The sequence below is a fragment of the Somniosus microcephalus genome, chromosome 1 (assembly GCF_052327205.1).
Source record: "Somniosus microcephalus isolate GS21.2 chromosome 1, FLI_Smic_1.0, whole genome shotgun sequence".
Classification (NCBI taxonomy): Eukaryota; Metazoa; Chordata; class Chondrichthyes; order Squaliformes; family Somniosidae; genus Somniosus; species Somniosus microcephalus.
This window is the reverse complement of record NC_140987.1, coordinates 60,051,099-60,066,679: the sequence shown is the minus strand read 5'-3', so window position 1 is coordinate 60,066,679 and position 15,581 is coordinate 60,051,099. Positions and strand designations below refer to the sequence as shown.

The 15,581-nt window shown below is 46.2% G+C and overlaps 1 protein-coding gene across 1 annotated transcript in view; it reads left to right on the top strand.

The window, feature by feature from the left end:
- The window catches only part of jmy (junction mediating and regulatory protein, p53 cofactor), a 178,276-nt gene that overhangs the window by 129,742 nt on the left and 32,953 nt on the right, over positions 1-15,581 (top strand). Inside the window, exons 4-6 of the mRNA XM_085982233.1 lie at positions 5,355-5,524; positions 6,450-6,615; positions 12,676-12,863. Of these exons, the coding sequence (XP_085838359.1) occupies positions 5,355-5,524; positions 6,450-6,615; positions 12,676-12,863 (524 nt within the window). The remainder of the gene's footprint in view (positions 1-5,354; positions 5,525-6,449; positions 6,616-12,675; positions 12,864-15,581) is intronic.

Below are 15,581 nucleotides of genomic sequence, written 5' to 3'. Positions count from 1 at the left end.
CAGTCGCTCGCTCGCTCTCTTCCCCCCCAGTCGCTCGCTCGCTCTCTTCCCCCCCAGTCGCTCGCTCGCTCTCTTCCCCCCCAGTCGCTCGCTCGCTCTCTTCCCCCCCAGTCGCTCGCTCGCTCTCTTCCCCCCAGTCGCTCGCTCGCTCTCTTCCCCCCAGTCGCTCGCTCGCTCTCTTCCCCCCAGTCGCTCGCTCGCTCTCTTCCCCCCAGTCGCTCGCTCGCTCTCTTCCCCCCCAGTCGCTCGCTCGCTCTCTTCCCCCCAGTCGCTCGCTCGCTCTCTTCCCCCCAGTCGCTCGCTCGCTCTCTTCCCCCCCCAGTCGCTCGCTCGCTCTCTTCCCCCCAGTCGCTCGCTCGCTCTCTTCCCCCCCAGTCGCTCGCTCGCTCTCTTCCCCCCCAGTCGCTCGCTCGCTCTCTTCCCCCCCAGTCGCTCGCTCGCTCTCTTCCCCCCCAGTCGCTCGCTCGCTCTCTTCCCCCCAGTCGCTCTCTTCCCCCCAGTCGCTCTCTTCCCCCCAGTCGCTCTCTTCCCCCCAGTCGCTCTCTTCCCCCCAGTCGCTCTCTTCCCCCCAGTCGCTCTCTTCCCCCCAGTCGCTCTCTTCCCCCCAGTCGCTCTCTTCCCCCCAGTCGCTCGCTCGCTCTCTGTCTCTGTCTCTGTCTCTGTCTCTCTCTCTCTCTCTCTCTCTCTTCCAACAACAACATGCCCTCGAAAAAGCCTCGGCACCGCCGGGCACTTCAGCTAGTCTATATATATAAATAAATCTGTCTGTCTGTCATCGCGTGTGCGTCTGGCGGGCTATGCGCTCGAAAGTTACAGGGCGTACCTACGCGCGCGTTACCTCCAAAGAAAGCTTACGCTTCCGAGACGGTTTTAAGCGTATTTACGTTTCGGCCGGGCTAAAATCGTGCCCGCGGTATCCGAAAAACCTTAACATTCCGCTCATTAGCATCTCATTATCCGCTCATTAGCGACAGAGCGACCTCGAGCTCAACCAATCGTACGCCGGGTTGCTGGCGTGTGCCGCCGGGCCAATCGGTGCGTGTGTGGGCGGGCCTTATCGTTCTGAACCGAGGTGAGTCGCCGCCATCTTGATTCCAAACTTTTCCTTTCTTTTTCCCGCTTTCTGCGTCTTTAAAAAAAAAACGTTGCTTTTAAAACACATATTGTTTTTTAAAAAAATGATTTAGAAACGAATTAACTTATCTAATCTCATTAATTTTCCTGCCTTTCCCCATTTTTCCAGGTAGGCCTCGAAGCCTCGGCTTCTCCTCCGCACCCACGCCCGAGCTAGGCACCTCCCGGCCCCACTCGGGGTGCGCGCGCAGCAGGAGCTGAGATGCGGCGTCTCTCTCTGGCTCGGCCGGGGGGGCGGGGCTTGCTGAGCGTCAAGGGTTACCCTGGCAACCGGGCCCGCCGGCCATCTCGCACAGCCGCAATCGGCGGTCTTCACCTCGGGCGGGGGGGCCGCGACCCTCGGGGGGCCCGCCCTCCCTCCCTCCCTTCCCCCCCCCCGCCCTCCCTTCCCCCCCCCCGCCCTCCCTTCCCCCCCTTCCCTTCTCCCTCTTCCCCCCCCCCTTCCCCCCGCCCTCCCTCCCCCCCCCCCCCCCCCCCCCCAGTCGCTCTCTCTCTCTCTCTCTCTCTCTCTCTCTTCCAACAACAACATGCCCTCGAAAAAGCCTCGGCACCGCCGGGCACTTCAGCTTAGAGGTATATATGAGGTAATCTTGAAAGAAAAACGAAAGACTTGCATTTATATAGCGCCTTTCACGACCACCAGATGTCTCCAAGCGCTTTACAGCTAATGAAGTACTTTTGGAATGTAGTCACTGATGTAATGTGGGAAATGCGGCAGCCAATTTGCGCACAGCAAGCTCCCACAAACAGCAATGGATTGATGACCAGATAATCTGTTTTTGTTATGTGGGTTGAGGGATAAATATTGGCCAGGACACCGGGGATAACTCCCCTGCTCCTCTTCGAAATAGTGCCTTGGGATCTTTTACGTCCACCTGAGAGAGCAGACTGTTTAATGTCTCATCCGAAAGACAGCACTCCCTCAGCACTACACTGGAGTGTCAGCCTAACTTTGTGCTCAAGTCCCTGGAGTGGGACCTGAACCCACAACCTTCTGACTCCGAGGCGTGTGTGCTATCCACTGAGTCACAGCTGAGCCATGGCAGAAGAAGTAAATCCAGAAAATGACTAAACAAGGTGTCAGGGTATTGATTACATTAGAGATCAACGGTTCAAATGTGTAGTTCTGTGCACTGATGATAACCATTTATAAAAAATTAAAAAAAAGGGGGCAGTGGGATGGGTGGAGCTGGTCTTCTTGGGCAGTCCCTCGGAACCGAGGATGACTTGCTTCCACGTTAAAAATGAGTTCTCGGGTGACTGATGAGTCCAGTGCGGGACCTACAGTCTCTGTCACAGGTGGGGCAGACGGTGATTGAAGGGGCGGATGGGTGGGGTGCTTGGGTTGACGTGCGCTCCTTGCGCTGCCTGCGCTTGGCTTCCGCTTGCTCCCGGCGAAGAGACTCAAGGTGTTCAGCGCCTTCCCAGATGCTTCTCCTCCACTTTGTGCAGTCTTGGGCCAGGGATTCCCAGGTGTCGGTGGGGATGTTACACTTTTTCAAGGAGGCTTTGAGGGTGTCCTTGAAGCGTTTCCTCTGCCCACCTGGGGCTCTCTTGCCGTGCCAGAGCTCTGAGTAGAGCGCTTGTTTTGGGAGTCTCGTATCGGGCATGCGGACAATGCGACCCGCACATCGGAGCTGATCGAGCGTGGTCAAAGCTTCGATGCTGGGGTTGTTGGCCTGAGCAAGAACACTGATGTTGGTGTGCCTATCTTGCCAATGGATTTGCAGGATCTTGCGGAGGCAGCGTTGGTGGTACCTCTCCAGTGCTTTGAGGTGCCTGCTGTACATGGTCCATGTCTCTGAGGCATACAGCAGGGCGAGTATTACTGCTGCTCTGTAAACCATGAGCTTAGTGCTGGGTTTGAGGTCCTGGTCTTCAAACACTCTTTCTCAGGCGACCGAAGGCTGCACTGGCACACTGAAGGCGGTGTTGGACTTCGTCATCGACGTCTGCCCTTGTTGACAGTAGGTTCCCAAGGTATGGAAAGTGGTCCACGTTGTCCAAGGCCTTGTCGTGGATTTTGATAATCGGGGGGGCAGTACTGTGTGGCGGGGGCAGGTTGGTAGAGGACCTTTGTTTTACGGATGTTTAGTGTAAGGCCCATGCTCTCGTACGCTTCGGTGAAGGTGTTGACGATGGTTTGGAGTTCGACCTCCGAGTGAGCGCAGATGCAAGCGTTGTCTGCATACTGTAATTCGACGACAGAGGATGGGACGACCTTGGATCTGGACTGGAGGCGACGGAGGTTGAACAGTTTCCCATTTGTTCTGTAAATTAGCTCCACTCCAGTGGGGAGCTTACTGAGGGTGAGATGGAGCATTGCAGCAAGGAAGATCGAGAAGAGCGTTGGTGCGATGACACAGCCTTGCTTGACCCCGGTTTGTATGTGAATTGGGTCTGTGGTGGAACTGCTGGTCAGGATCACGGCTTGCATGTCATCGTGAAGCAGGCGGAGAATGGTGACAAACTTTTGAGGGCAGCCGAATTTGAGGAGGTCACTCCATAATCCCTCACGGTTGACAGTGTCGAAGGCCTTTGTGAGATCAAAGAAGGCCATGTACAGCGATTGGTGCTGTTCCCTGCATTTCTCTTGTAATTGACGTGCGGTGAAGATCGAGGAGCTAATAAGCCGCAAGCACAAGGCATTCCTGATCTGGAAACAGCAACAGAACTCGAGAGCAAGAAAGCAGCTCTACAGACGCCTGAAGGCCGAGGTCCAACAAAAAACTCGCGACCTAAGGAACAGATGGTGGGTGGAGAAAGTGCAGGAGATCCAGCAGCTAGCCGACCACCATGACGTACGTGGATTCTTTAGCGCAGTCAAGACCATCTACGGCCCAAGCACCCAAGGCCCTACCCCACTCTGGGAGGAGCTGGTGGGGGGTGGGTGGCAGTGGAATCTGAAGAGGCAGGTTGGGAACTATGAAATGAGATAGCCAAAGTAACAATGGCAGATGAAATTTAATATGGACAAGTGTAAAGTACTCCACATAGGAAGAAAAAAAGAGTGACGTAAATACTCGATAATTGGTGCGGAAATAGCTTAGGATGGAGTTGAAAGTGATCTAAGTAGACTCAACACTCAACATGTCTGATTACCACAAAGCAGCAATCAACAAAGCAAATAGAATGCTAAGCTTCAGCAAAATCAATTATGTTCAAGAAACTGCTCTGTTTCGACCACACCTTGAGTAACTACTTCTGGTTGCTGAGATACAAGGCTGGCATTCAAGTCCCAGAGGCAGTTCAGAGAAAAGCCACCTTGTGTCAGAGGATCGAGGTATGAGGAAAAAACTGGATAAATCTGAGCTTTTAAGTCTTGAAAAGAGGCGACTGAGAAGTGACCTTATAGAGGTGTACAAGTTAGAAATGGTGTACAAGTTAGAAATGGTGTAGAAAAGGTAGATTTGGAACTTAACTTCAAAATAAACCGTGACAATAGGACAAGAAGTGCAGGTTAAAGCTAATAAGTCAAATTTTGAATTGATGTCAGGAAACTCTTTTGCACATAAAGAGTAATCAACACATGGAATAGACTTCCAGTTAGGATGATGGAGGCAAAAAGCTTGGAATCATTTAAGAAATAATTGGATACCATGATAGGGAAACAAAGCCTTTTTGGATGGATGAGCTAAGATGGGCCAAAAATCCTTCCTAATCTAAATCTAACCTGTGATAGGAACAGGAGTAGGCCATTCAGCCCCTCGGGCCTGTTAAGTTAGATCAGGGCTGACCTGTATCTTAACTCCATCTACCTGCCAGATAGCATTACAACATTGAAGCAAATGAATATTTTGACCCTTTGCAGCCAGCAGATGGAGGAGATTTTCTTTATTATTTTTAATCCATGATTCAACATATAGCTGTACTTATGTTGGATAGTGACCGTTCGGGAAGGAGAATGAGAACCTGAAATGGGGGTAGTAAAAAATTGGAATATCTGCATTTGTCAAAACTGTTACGTGGTTAATGCTTTATAGTTGAAAAACTTAAGACAACACTGAAGTGTTCTATATAAACCTGCTGAGTTGATAACAGTGGGGCACTTGCAAAACCTACTGAGAAGCTGCTCTACTATAAAGAACATTCTGGCAAACACAATAAAAATAGACTAGAGCTGATATTTTAAGCTGCACCCCTATAGAGAGGCACAAGTACTGGTGGTTTAACCACCTTTATTTGTCTTATTTTGACAGATCTTATTTATTTTCTTTTAGCTGTGTATGATCGGATGCGTGCCGACCAGAAAAAATGTGGAAAGGCAGCCTGGGCCATGGCAGTAGAGAGGATGGAAAAACTTCGGTATGCAGTTGCAAAGGAAACACTACAGCTAATGCGAGCGAAAGAGATCTGCCTGGAGCAGAAAAAGCGTGCACTTAAAGATGAAGTAAGATTGTAGCATTACAACATTGAAGTACTTAAAATTAAATCCTGACTTGGAAATATATTGCCGTCCCTTCATCGTTGCTGGGTCAAAATCCTGTAACTCCCTCCCTAACAGCACTGTGAGAGTACCTTCACCTCACGGACTGCAGCGGTTCAAGAAGGCGGCTCGCCACCACCTTCTCAAGGGCAATTAGGGATGAGCAATAAATGCTGGCCTTGCCAGCGACACCCACATCCCATGAATTAATCAAAAAAGAATAATATTGTGGATAAAATGTAAGGAGGTAATATTAGATTTTCCTGGGATCTACAGTCAGTGATTCTATAGTCTGTGTACCATTGAGGCATAAGTTTTGGTCTAATAATCGAACTGTGTCACTCTAAAATACAGAGGGCTATGAAGTGCGTGATATAAAGGACGCAACTATGTCAAACAATGAGGCATAACAGCAAAGATGTGATCATGATCAGAGGCATTAATATGATTGTTAGTTGAAACCAGCTTTGTCTGATCAGTGGAGAAATGCAGTAAAATCTGACTAAAACGGGGCGAACTTGATGCAAATTTGTATTTAAAACCGATGATTTTAACATTTGAAGTGATCATAATTTTACTAGAATGTACATTGTCTGTTCAATTCAACTGTGATTGTTAACCCCAATATGATTACCGGGGTAGCTGATATATTCAACAATTATTCATTCTCCATACATTTGTGATGCTTTTATATTCAGTCTTTCCCTTAAACATAAAAGTGTGCATCTGGAAACTTATAGCGTATTTGTCCTATGTTTACTTGCTCAGTTGTGGTTGAGCACAGTACTATGGATGTTGGACCAACATTATTTGTGTCCCCCACTGCAAATAAACAATGTAATGTAGAGTCTACAGTTCTTACCTATTTACTCTTTCTCCTTTAAAACAGATGCAGAGCCTTCAGAGTGGCAGAGATGCCATAGCACGGCTGGACCGGTTGGAGGCTGACTATTATGCCATGCAGCTTCAGTTGTATGAGGTGCAGTTTGAGATCCTGAAATGTGAGGAGCTACTGTTAACAGCACAACTTGAAAGCATTAAGAGGCTCATTGCAGGTGCGGTGGAAAGAGACATTAACCCAGTTTTGTTCAGTAGCAGTAAAGTGATTCAAATAGGTTGGGAGCCGTCTTGATGTATATCCTTTGGTTCGGTTCATACTGGCACTGGTTTTTGCAATAATTCTGTTAACTTTGAGTTAGCATATTGGAGCACAAATTTCATGAAGTGTAAGGACATGGATTTTTTTTCTCCAAGCCCCACACCTTTGAATTCCTCATCATAGTTGCTTTGCTGTGGAGAAAATGCTTCCTCTCAGTGCAGAGAACAAACAGGTAGGGTAGTTGTTACCATACCTCTATTGCCCATCTCTTATTCATTTGCATTAGAAAAGGCTTGGGAGCAGTCTGCTTGCCTGCCCATCTCCAGCCACTGGAAACACAAGACCTGGCAAGACATATATGGGGAGATAAGAGGGGACAATGCAAAGTTTGAAAATAAATCACTTTTTTGTGTTAGCGAATGAGGATGTAGTGTGTAAAATTATGTATGTTCCCTATTCTGTGAGCCACAATTGATGACCTATAGCACATAACCTCGATTAAATGGTGCAAGTGATCAATATAATTAGAATATGAGGTCCTAAAAGCTGAATATAGGGAGTTAGGAGGTAAATTTAAAAAATAGGATCCTAAATGGTAGTAATCTCGGGATTGCTACCAGTGCCACGTACTAGTCAGAGTAGAAATAGAAGGATATTTCTGATGAATACGTGGCTAGAAGAATGGTGCAAGGGGGAAGGATTCAAATTCCTGGAACATTGGAACCGGTTCTGGGGGAGGTGGAACCAGTACAAACTAGACGGTTTGCACCTGGGCAGGACTGGGACTGATGTCCTAGGGGGAATGTTTAATAGTGCTGTTGGGGAGGGTTTAAACTAAAATGGCAGGGGGTTGGGAACCTGTGCAGGGAGACAGAGGAAAGGGAAGCAAGGATAGAAACAAAAGACAGGAAGGAGAAAAGCAAAAGTGGAAGTCAGAGAAATCAAGGGTGTAAATCAAACATGGCTGCAGTAAACAATAATTCTAAAAGGTCTAAGAGTGTTTAAAAAAAACAAGCCTGAAGGCTTTGTGTCTTAATGCGAGGAGCATTCGTAATGAGGTGGATGAATTAGCTGCACAAATAGATGTAAACGGATATGATATAATTGGGATTACGGAGACATGGATCCAGGGTGACCAAGACTGCGAATTCAACATCCAGGGGTATTCAATATTCAGGAAGGACAAGCAAAAAGGAAAAGGCGGTGGGGTAGCATTGCTGGTTAAAGAGGAGATTAACACAATAGCAAGGAAGGATATTAGCTCTGATTATGTGGAATCTGTATGGGTAGAGCTGAGAAATACCAAGGGGCAGAAAACGTTAGTGGGAGTTGTATACAGACCCCCAAACAGTAATGCAGAGGTTGGGGATGGCATTAAATGGGAAATTAGAGATGCGTGCAATAAGGGCACTGCAGTTATCATGGGTGACTTTAATCTACATATAGATTGGTCTAACCAAATTAGTAACAATACTGTGGAAGAGGAATTCCTAGAGTGTATATGGGATGGTTTCCTGGACCAATATGTTGAGGAACCAACTAGAGTTCAGGCCATCTTAGACTGGGTATTATGTAATGAGAAAGGATTAATTAGCAATCTTGTTGTGCGAGGCCCCTTAGGGAGGAGCGATCATAATATGATAGAATTCTTCATTAAGATGGAGAGTGAAGTCGTTGATTTAGAGACTTGGGTACTGAATTTAAATAAAGGAAACTACGATGGTATGAGGCGCGAGTTGGCTAGGATGGATTGGGGAATGTTACTTAAAGGGTTGACGGTGAATAGGCAATGGCAAACATTTAAAGATCGCATGGATGAACTATAGAATTTGTTCATCCCTGTTTGGCATAAAAATAAAACAAAAACGTTGACTCAACATTGGCTAACAAGGGAAATTAGGGATAACATAAGATCCAAGGAGAGGACATCTAAATTGGCCAGAAAAAGCAGCAAACCTGAGGATTGGGAGCAGTTTAGGATTCAGCAAAGGAGGACAAAGGGATTAATTAAGAGGGGGAAAATAGATTGAGAGTAAGCTTGCAGGGAACATAAAAACTGATTGTAAAAGCTTCTATAGATATGTGAAGAGAAAAAGATTGGTAAAGTCAAGCGTAGGTCCCTTGCAGTCAGAATCAGGGGAATTTATAATGGGGAACAAAGACATGGAAGACCAATTAAATACATACTTTGGTTCTGTCTTCACAAAGGAGGACACAAATAAACTCCCAGAGATGTTAGGGAACATGGGGTCTAATGAGAGGGAGGAACTGAATGAAATCAGTATTTGTAGGGAAATGGTGTTAGGGAAATTGACGGGATTGAAGGCCGATAAATCCCCAGGGCCTGATAATCTACATCCTAGAGTACTTAAGGAAGTGGCCCTAGAAATAGTAGATGCATTGCTGGTCATCTTCTAAAATTCTATAGACTCTGGAACAGTTCCCATGGATTGGAGGGTAGCTAATGTAACCCCACTATTTAAAAAAGGTGGTAGAGAAAAAACGGGGAATTATAGACCTGACCGGTAGTGGGGAAAATGCTAGCGTCCATTATAAAAGATGTAATAGCAGAGCACTTGGAAAACAGTGACAGGATCGGACAAAGTCAACATGGATTTACAAAAGGTAAATCATGCTTGACTAATCTACTGGAATTTTTTGAAGATGTAACTGGTAGAATAGATAAGGGAGAACCAGTGGATGTGGTGTAATTGGACTTTCAGAAGGCTTTCAATAAGGTCCCGCATAAGAGACTAGCGTGCAAAGTTAAAGCACATGGGATTGGGGGTAAGGTACTGACTTGGATAGAGAACTGGTTGGCAGACAGGAAGCAAAGAGTTGGAATAAACGGGTATTTTTCCGAGTGGAAGGCAGTGACTAGTGGGGTACTGCAGGGATCGGTGCTAGGACCCCAGTTATTCACAATATATATTAATGATCTAGACGAGGGAACTAGATGTAATATCTCCAAGTTTGCAGACGACACAAAGCTGGGTGGGTGTGTGTGCTGTGAGGAGGATGCAGAGAAACTCCAGTATGATTTTGGACAGGTTGGGTGATTGGGCAGATGCAGTATAATGTGGAAAAATGTGAGGTTATCCACTTTGGTGGCAAAAACAGGAAGACAGATTATTATCTGAACGGCAATAGATTGGGAAAAGGGGAAGTGCAACGAGACCTGGGTGTCCTTGTGCACCAGTCGCTGAAAGTAAGCATGTAGGTGCAGCAGGCGGTTAAGAAGGCAAATGGTATGTTGACCTGCATAGCGAGAGGATTCGAGTACAGGAACAAGGATGTCTTGCTGCAGTTGTACAGGGCCTTGGTGAGACCACATCTTGAGTATTGTGTGCAGTTTTGGTCGCCTTATCTGAAGAAGGATGTTCTTGCCATGGAGGGAGTGCAGCGAAGATTCACCAGACTGATACCTGGGATGGCAGGACTGACGTATGAGGAGAGATTGGGTCAATTAGGCTTATACTCGCTGGAGTTTAGAAGAATGAGAGGGGATCTCATTGAAACTTATAAAATTCAACAGGACTAGACAGACCAGATGCAGGAAGGCTGTTCTCGATGGCGGGGGAGTCCAGAGCCAGGGGTCGCAGTCTAAGGATAAGGGGTAAGCCATTTAGGACAGAGATGAGGAGGAATTTCTTCACCCAGAGAGTGGTGAACCTGTGGAATTCTCTACCACAGAAGGCAGTTGAAGCCAATTCATTAAATATATTCAAGAAGGAGTTAGATATATTTCTTAAGGCTAAGGGGATCAAGGGATATGGGGAGAAAGCAGGGACAGGGTACTGAATTTGAATGACCAGCCATGATCTCATTGAATGGCGGAATAGGCTCGAGGGGCCGAATGGCCTACTCCTGCTCCTATCTTCTATGTTTCTAATATATGATCTGTCAAAATCATTACACATCTATCTTCTGTTAATATTTGAAAAATAAATTACGACACTTTAAATGTATTATGTGTATGTTATATGCCAGAGGTGCCATTTTTAGAGATATTTTTTCTAAGTTATTGGAGTCAAACATGTTATGAAGAGAAGCTAAAACAGATCGGAAGATTGAATGGAGAAATGGGCCCTGGAAAAGGTTTTACAATTTTGGCAGGATAATCTGGTTTTCAGGCCAACTTCAAGGTTTATAAGGAATAGTCCTAGTATTCTTCAAAGTGCAACTTTGCAGCTATACCTGGAGGGCCTTTAGTTCGCTGAGGCAGAACCAGTTTCCCTGACTTGCTGAGTTTTTCCAGCATTTTCTGTTGTTATTTCGGATTTCCAACATCTGCAGTATTTTGCTATCATCCCTTCTTCCTTTGTAGCTTTTCTCCACTCTCCACCATAAGACTGTATGCATAACAGTATAGGAAAAGGTATTTTTTTTAGCCCTTTGGCAGCTTATTGGGAACTGCTGTGAAGCAGCAGACAGTAGGAAACCCTGGTGGGGAGCATGAAGGCCTGGTAGAAAAATTTACTACAACAACAACTTGCATTTATATGGCGCCTTTAACATAGAAAAATGTCCCAAGGCGCTTTACAGATGCATAATCAGACAAAAATTGACAGAGCCAAAGAAGGAGACATTAGGATAGGTGACCACAAGCTTGATCAAAGAAGTAGGTTTTAAGGAGCATCTTAAAGGAGGAGAGAGGTGGAAAGGCGGAGTGATTTAGGGAAGGAATTCCAGAATTTGGGGCCTAGAAAGCCAAAGGCACAGCTGTCAATGGTGGAGCGAAAGAATTTGGGGATGCACAAGAGGCCAGAATTGGAGGAATACAGTTCTTGGAGTGTTGTAGGGCTGGGGGAGGTTACAGAGATAGAGAGAGGTGAGGCCATGGAGGGATTTGAACACAAGGATGAGAATTTTAAGTTCGAGACATTGGTGGACCGGGAGCCAATGTAGGTCAGTGAGCACAGGGGTAATGGGTACACGGGACTTGGTGCGAGTTAGGATACCGGCAGCAGAGTTTTGGATGATGGGAGGCTAGCCAGGAGGGCATTGGAATAGTTGAGTCCGGAAGTAACAAAAGCATGGGTGAGGGTTTCAGCAGCTGATAGGCTGAGGTAGGGGCAGAGACAGGCTATGTTACTGAGGTGGTCTTGATGGAGAGGAAGCTCAGCTAAGGGTCAAATAGGACGCCGAGGTTGCGAACAGTCTAGTTCAGCCTGAGACAGTGGCCAGGGAGGGGGATGGAACCGGTGACTACGGAACGGAGTTTGTAGCTGAGGCCGATGTCAATGGGTTCGATCTTTCCAATTAAATTTCTGCTCATCCAGTAATGGATGTTGGACAAGCAGTGTGACAACAAAGCAGCAGTGGAGGGATCAAGAGCATTGTCGGAAAGGTAGAGCTGTGTGTCGTCAGCATGCACTATGAACCTGACGACCATATCCTTGGATGGTGTCGCCAAAGGGGTAGCTTGTAGATGAGGAATAGGGAGCCAAGGCTAGATCCTTGGGGGACTCGAGAGGTAATGGGGTGTGGTGGCAACAAGAGAAGCAATTGCTAGAGATGCTCTGGCTATGATTGGATAGGTAAGAGTGAAACCAAGCAAGAGATGGACAACAGGGAAGAGGCGTTGGAGGAGGATGATGTGGTCAGCCGTGTAAAAGCTGCAGAGAGGGCGAAAAGGACAAGGGGGATAGTGCACTACGTTATGTATGCTGTAATTTGTGATTTTGATTAAGGCCATTTCAGTACTATGGCGGGGGTGAAAACCTGATTGGGGAGATTCAAACATGAATTGCAGGAAAGATGGGCACGGATTTGGAAGGTGACAACTCATTCAAGGACTTAGGAGAGTAAAGGGAGGTTGGAGATGGGGCGGTAACATGCAAGGAAAGAGGGGTTGAGGGTGGGTTTTTTGAGGAAGTGATGACAAGGGTGCTTTGGAAAGGGAGGGAGACGGTGCCTTGTTAATTTTCCCTCACTGTTCTAGTATCCTTATCACAGGCTGAAAGAGTAAACTATTTTAAATGACTTGATCATTGGCATCATTTATTTTAAACAGAGAAACGAGAAGAAGTTGTTTACTATGACACTTACGAAAGCATGGAAGCCATGCAAGCAACAGAAGATACAGCATCATCAATGATCCCACAGAAAATGGAACTACTGAAGCTGCAGCAGAAAGTACGCCAGCTAGAGGCTCGACGTAGTCGCATTTCAGCCAAGAAGGCCTACCTCAGAAACAAGAAGGTAAATATACCATCTTCTTTCACTGCAAATTGAATTTGATTGTTTGAATACAGTCCAGGTTTCATTTAATGTTTTTATTTATTAAAAGTAGTTGTAAAATGCAAAAGAGACTAGGCATTTATGCATTCCTAAGAGATGCCTTAAACTTTGGTGACTGTAAGTATACTTTTTCTTCCTTTTTGGTTGCCAAAATCTGATCCATTACTATCCTAATCGTTGCATTTTTGATTTTAGATTGTCCTTATCTCTGTTCTAGACAGTTAGTTTCTGTTGGTCATTGACTTGAGACTTAGTGACCCAATATACAGACTAGAACCACTTGTAAACTAAGTGCATGGATTAGGATCAGAAACTCCTCTACAGAGGTGTAATAATCTCAAACTAATTGAATTTGAAATGCAATGTGTTATGAGAAAGATATTTTAATGATGAGCTTTAAATGTACAGAATTAATTTTTAGGGTAACTAAAGTCTAATCTATGCAGGGAAACTGCAAAACAAATTACAGGAAACTTTGTGCTATCCGGCACCGACGGGACCAAGCTGTTGCCGTCCCATCAAAACTGCCGGACAAACCAGCGCTAATGATGAAACATACAGAGATTTTGAGCTCCGTATCTGGCAACAAACCCTGTTGCTCAGCTTCTAAACAGTCGGCCGTACCTTGCAAGCGTCTCTGTAGCTTAGCAACAGCTTCAGCGAGACCTTGCAGAACCTGACTGGTGGAAAAAAAAAGCAACGAAAAGGAAAAAAACCTAACGAAACAGCTCCTGATTTTTGCCAGTGGCTCGAGCATTCCGGACAGTTAACCTCCGGATAACCCAAAGTTTCCTGTATGTTTTAGACTTTTAGTAAGGCTGTAAAATAAAACTGCAATGTTTTAAATCTGTGTTTTTACACTAGACTTGAATGACTTTCATTTATGAAAATTATCACGTTTTGCTTATAGAAAAAGGATGGCAGAAATTAGGTTAGAACCATCTGCCTTCATCTCTGGGACCTGAGCTTAAATCTATCCCAGACTGATGGAACAAAACTCTCCACTCTCAGGCTTTAAGGGTCATATGCGTAACTAGCTCAGGCAGTCTCAACTCTGTTTCCAGTGAGCGCAGGCCCACAGTACAATTTGGCATAGATTGGTGCTAAATTTGAACTTCATTCAGAGAAATTGTAAGACTTGTTGGTTTGGAAATTATGGTGGGAGCACTCTTCTTTGGTTGAGTTAAAGCAATTTATCAGAGCAAGATAGCGGAAGCTTTACTCTTGTCTCTGTGGTGTCTGACCTAGGTCGGTATTGACACTGGGTTTTCAAAGTGCGAGGACAAAAATTCACCAAAAACACAACCAAAATTTAAAGTAGCATGCTTTAGTAAGTTGGTCACAAACTCTGAATTGCTTAGTGTTAGAGCAAGCAGTTATTTTCCCTTTTTCCCCCCCATTTAGATTTTTGCTTCTCCAAGTAGCAGGAGACATCAGTAACAAATTATCATAGACAGTTGGAGTCAGTGGCATGATCAAAGTGGTGATGATGCCCAGGTTTTCATCTCTTCTCATATTTATTGCTTTAGGAAACATCCATTTGAAATTTATGGGCCACGATTTCGCCGACCGGGGTCAGTGTCGCGGTCCCAGCCCGCTGCCTACTGCAGCCCAAACTCTCCAAGTGATTTTACGTTAATAGGGCTTGTTAAGCCCCGCCCTGCGAGGTTCCCGGCCAATTAAAAGGAAGCGAGTCTGATGACGTCATTTGATGATGCGCCATCAGTCGGTTTCCTCAAAGGGACCATGTCCAAATTGATTTTGACAGTTGTGCTGTCAGTGTTCTACAGCATTGAGGTGCTGCAAACACTGACAAGCACTGCACAAAGGTACACAGCTGCACCCAGGCTCTCCCATGACTCCCACCATATGCTTATGGAGGGAGTCACAGCACGCAGGGAGATTCTCTTCCCTTCCCATGGGCAGAAGAAACCTCCCCAGGAGATCAATGCAGCCTGGTTGCACGTTGCACAGGAGGACACAAGCAGGGATGTCGTCAGGAGGACGAGGCTGCAGTGGCTCAAACCTTTCAATTATCTCAGTAGATCATGAAACGTTACTGCCAAGCCACATTCAACCTCATCCTGCTGTGCCACTCATCACATCCATATCACTCTGACTTCTCTACCCTACTCCTGCACATCTTTACTCCCACCAACTTACCTTGCACCTCCACCCATCCCTCTCTTATTTACATTATCACTTCCCCATCTCACTAGCCATCCCTCACACTCGCCCTCATCCTACTGCAAGCATACCAACAAACAACACACAATGGTAGGCACTCAGGTGGTTTAGCCAATGTTCATGTGAAGTTTCTGGTAATGTGCTGTCAAACATTGAAACCTTTATTTTCAGCACTTTGCATTCTTGGACAGATTTGTGTGCACCTTTGGAAGTGGCTTAGTGAGTTGTAGTGAATGGTGAAACATGAGGGTAACCCCCCCCCCCGCAATGGTGACGAGTGTGAAAGAAATGGCTTGCGCATTGTAGGGATGCTTTATGGTGTTGGTGTGGGGTGGTGCCAACCTGGCGCATCATGTGGCATCCAGGGTGTATAGCGTCAGGTGAAGTAAATCTGGCCATGGTGAGGCTGTCCCGGGCAGCAGTGTGGTCGGGTGCTGAGGCCTTGTGTCCTGTGCAGCATCAGTTGATTGCGGAGAAGGCTGGTGCTGGTGG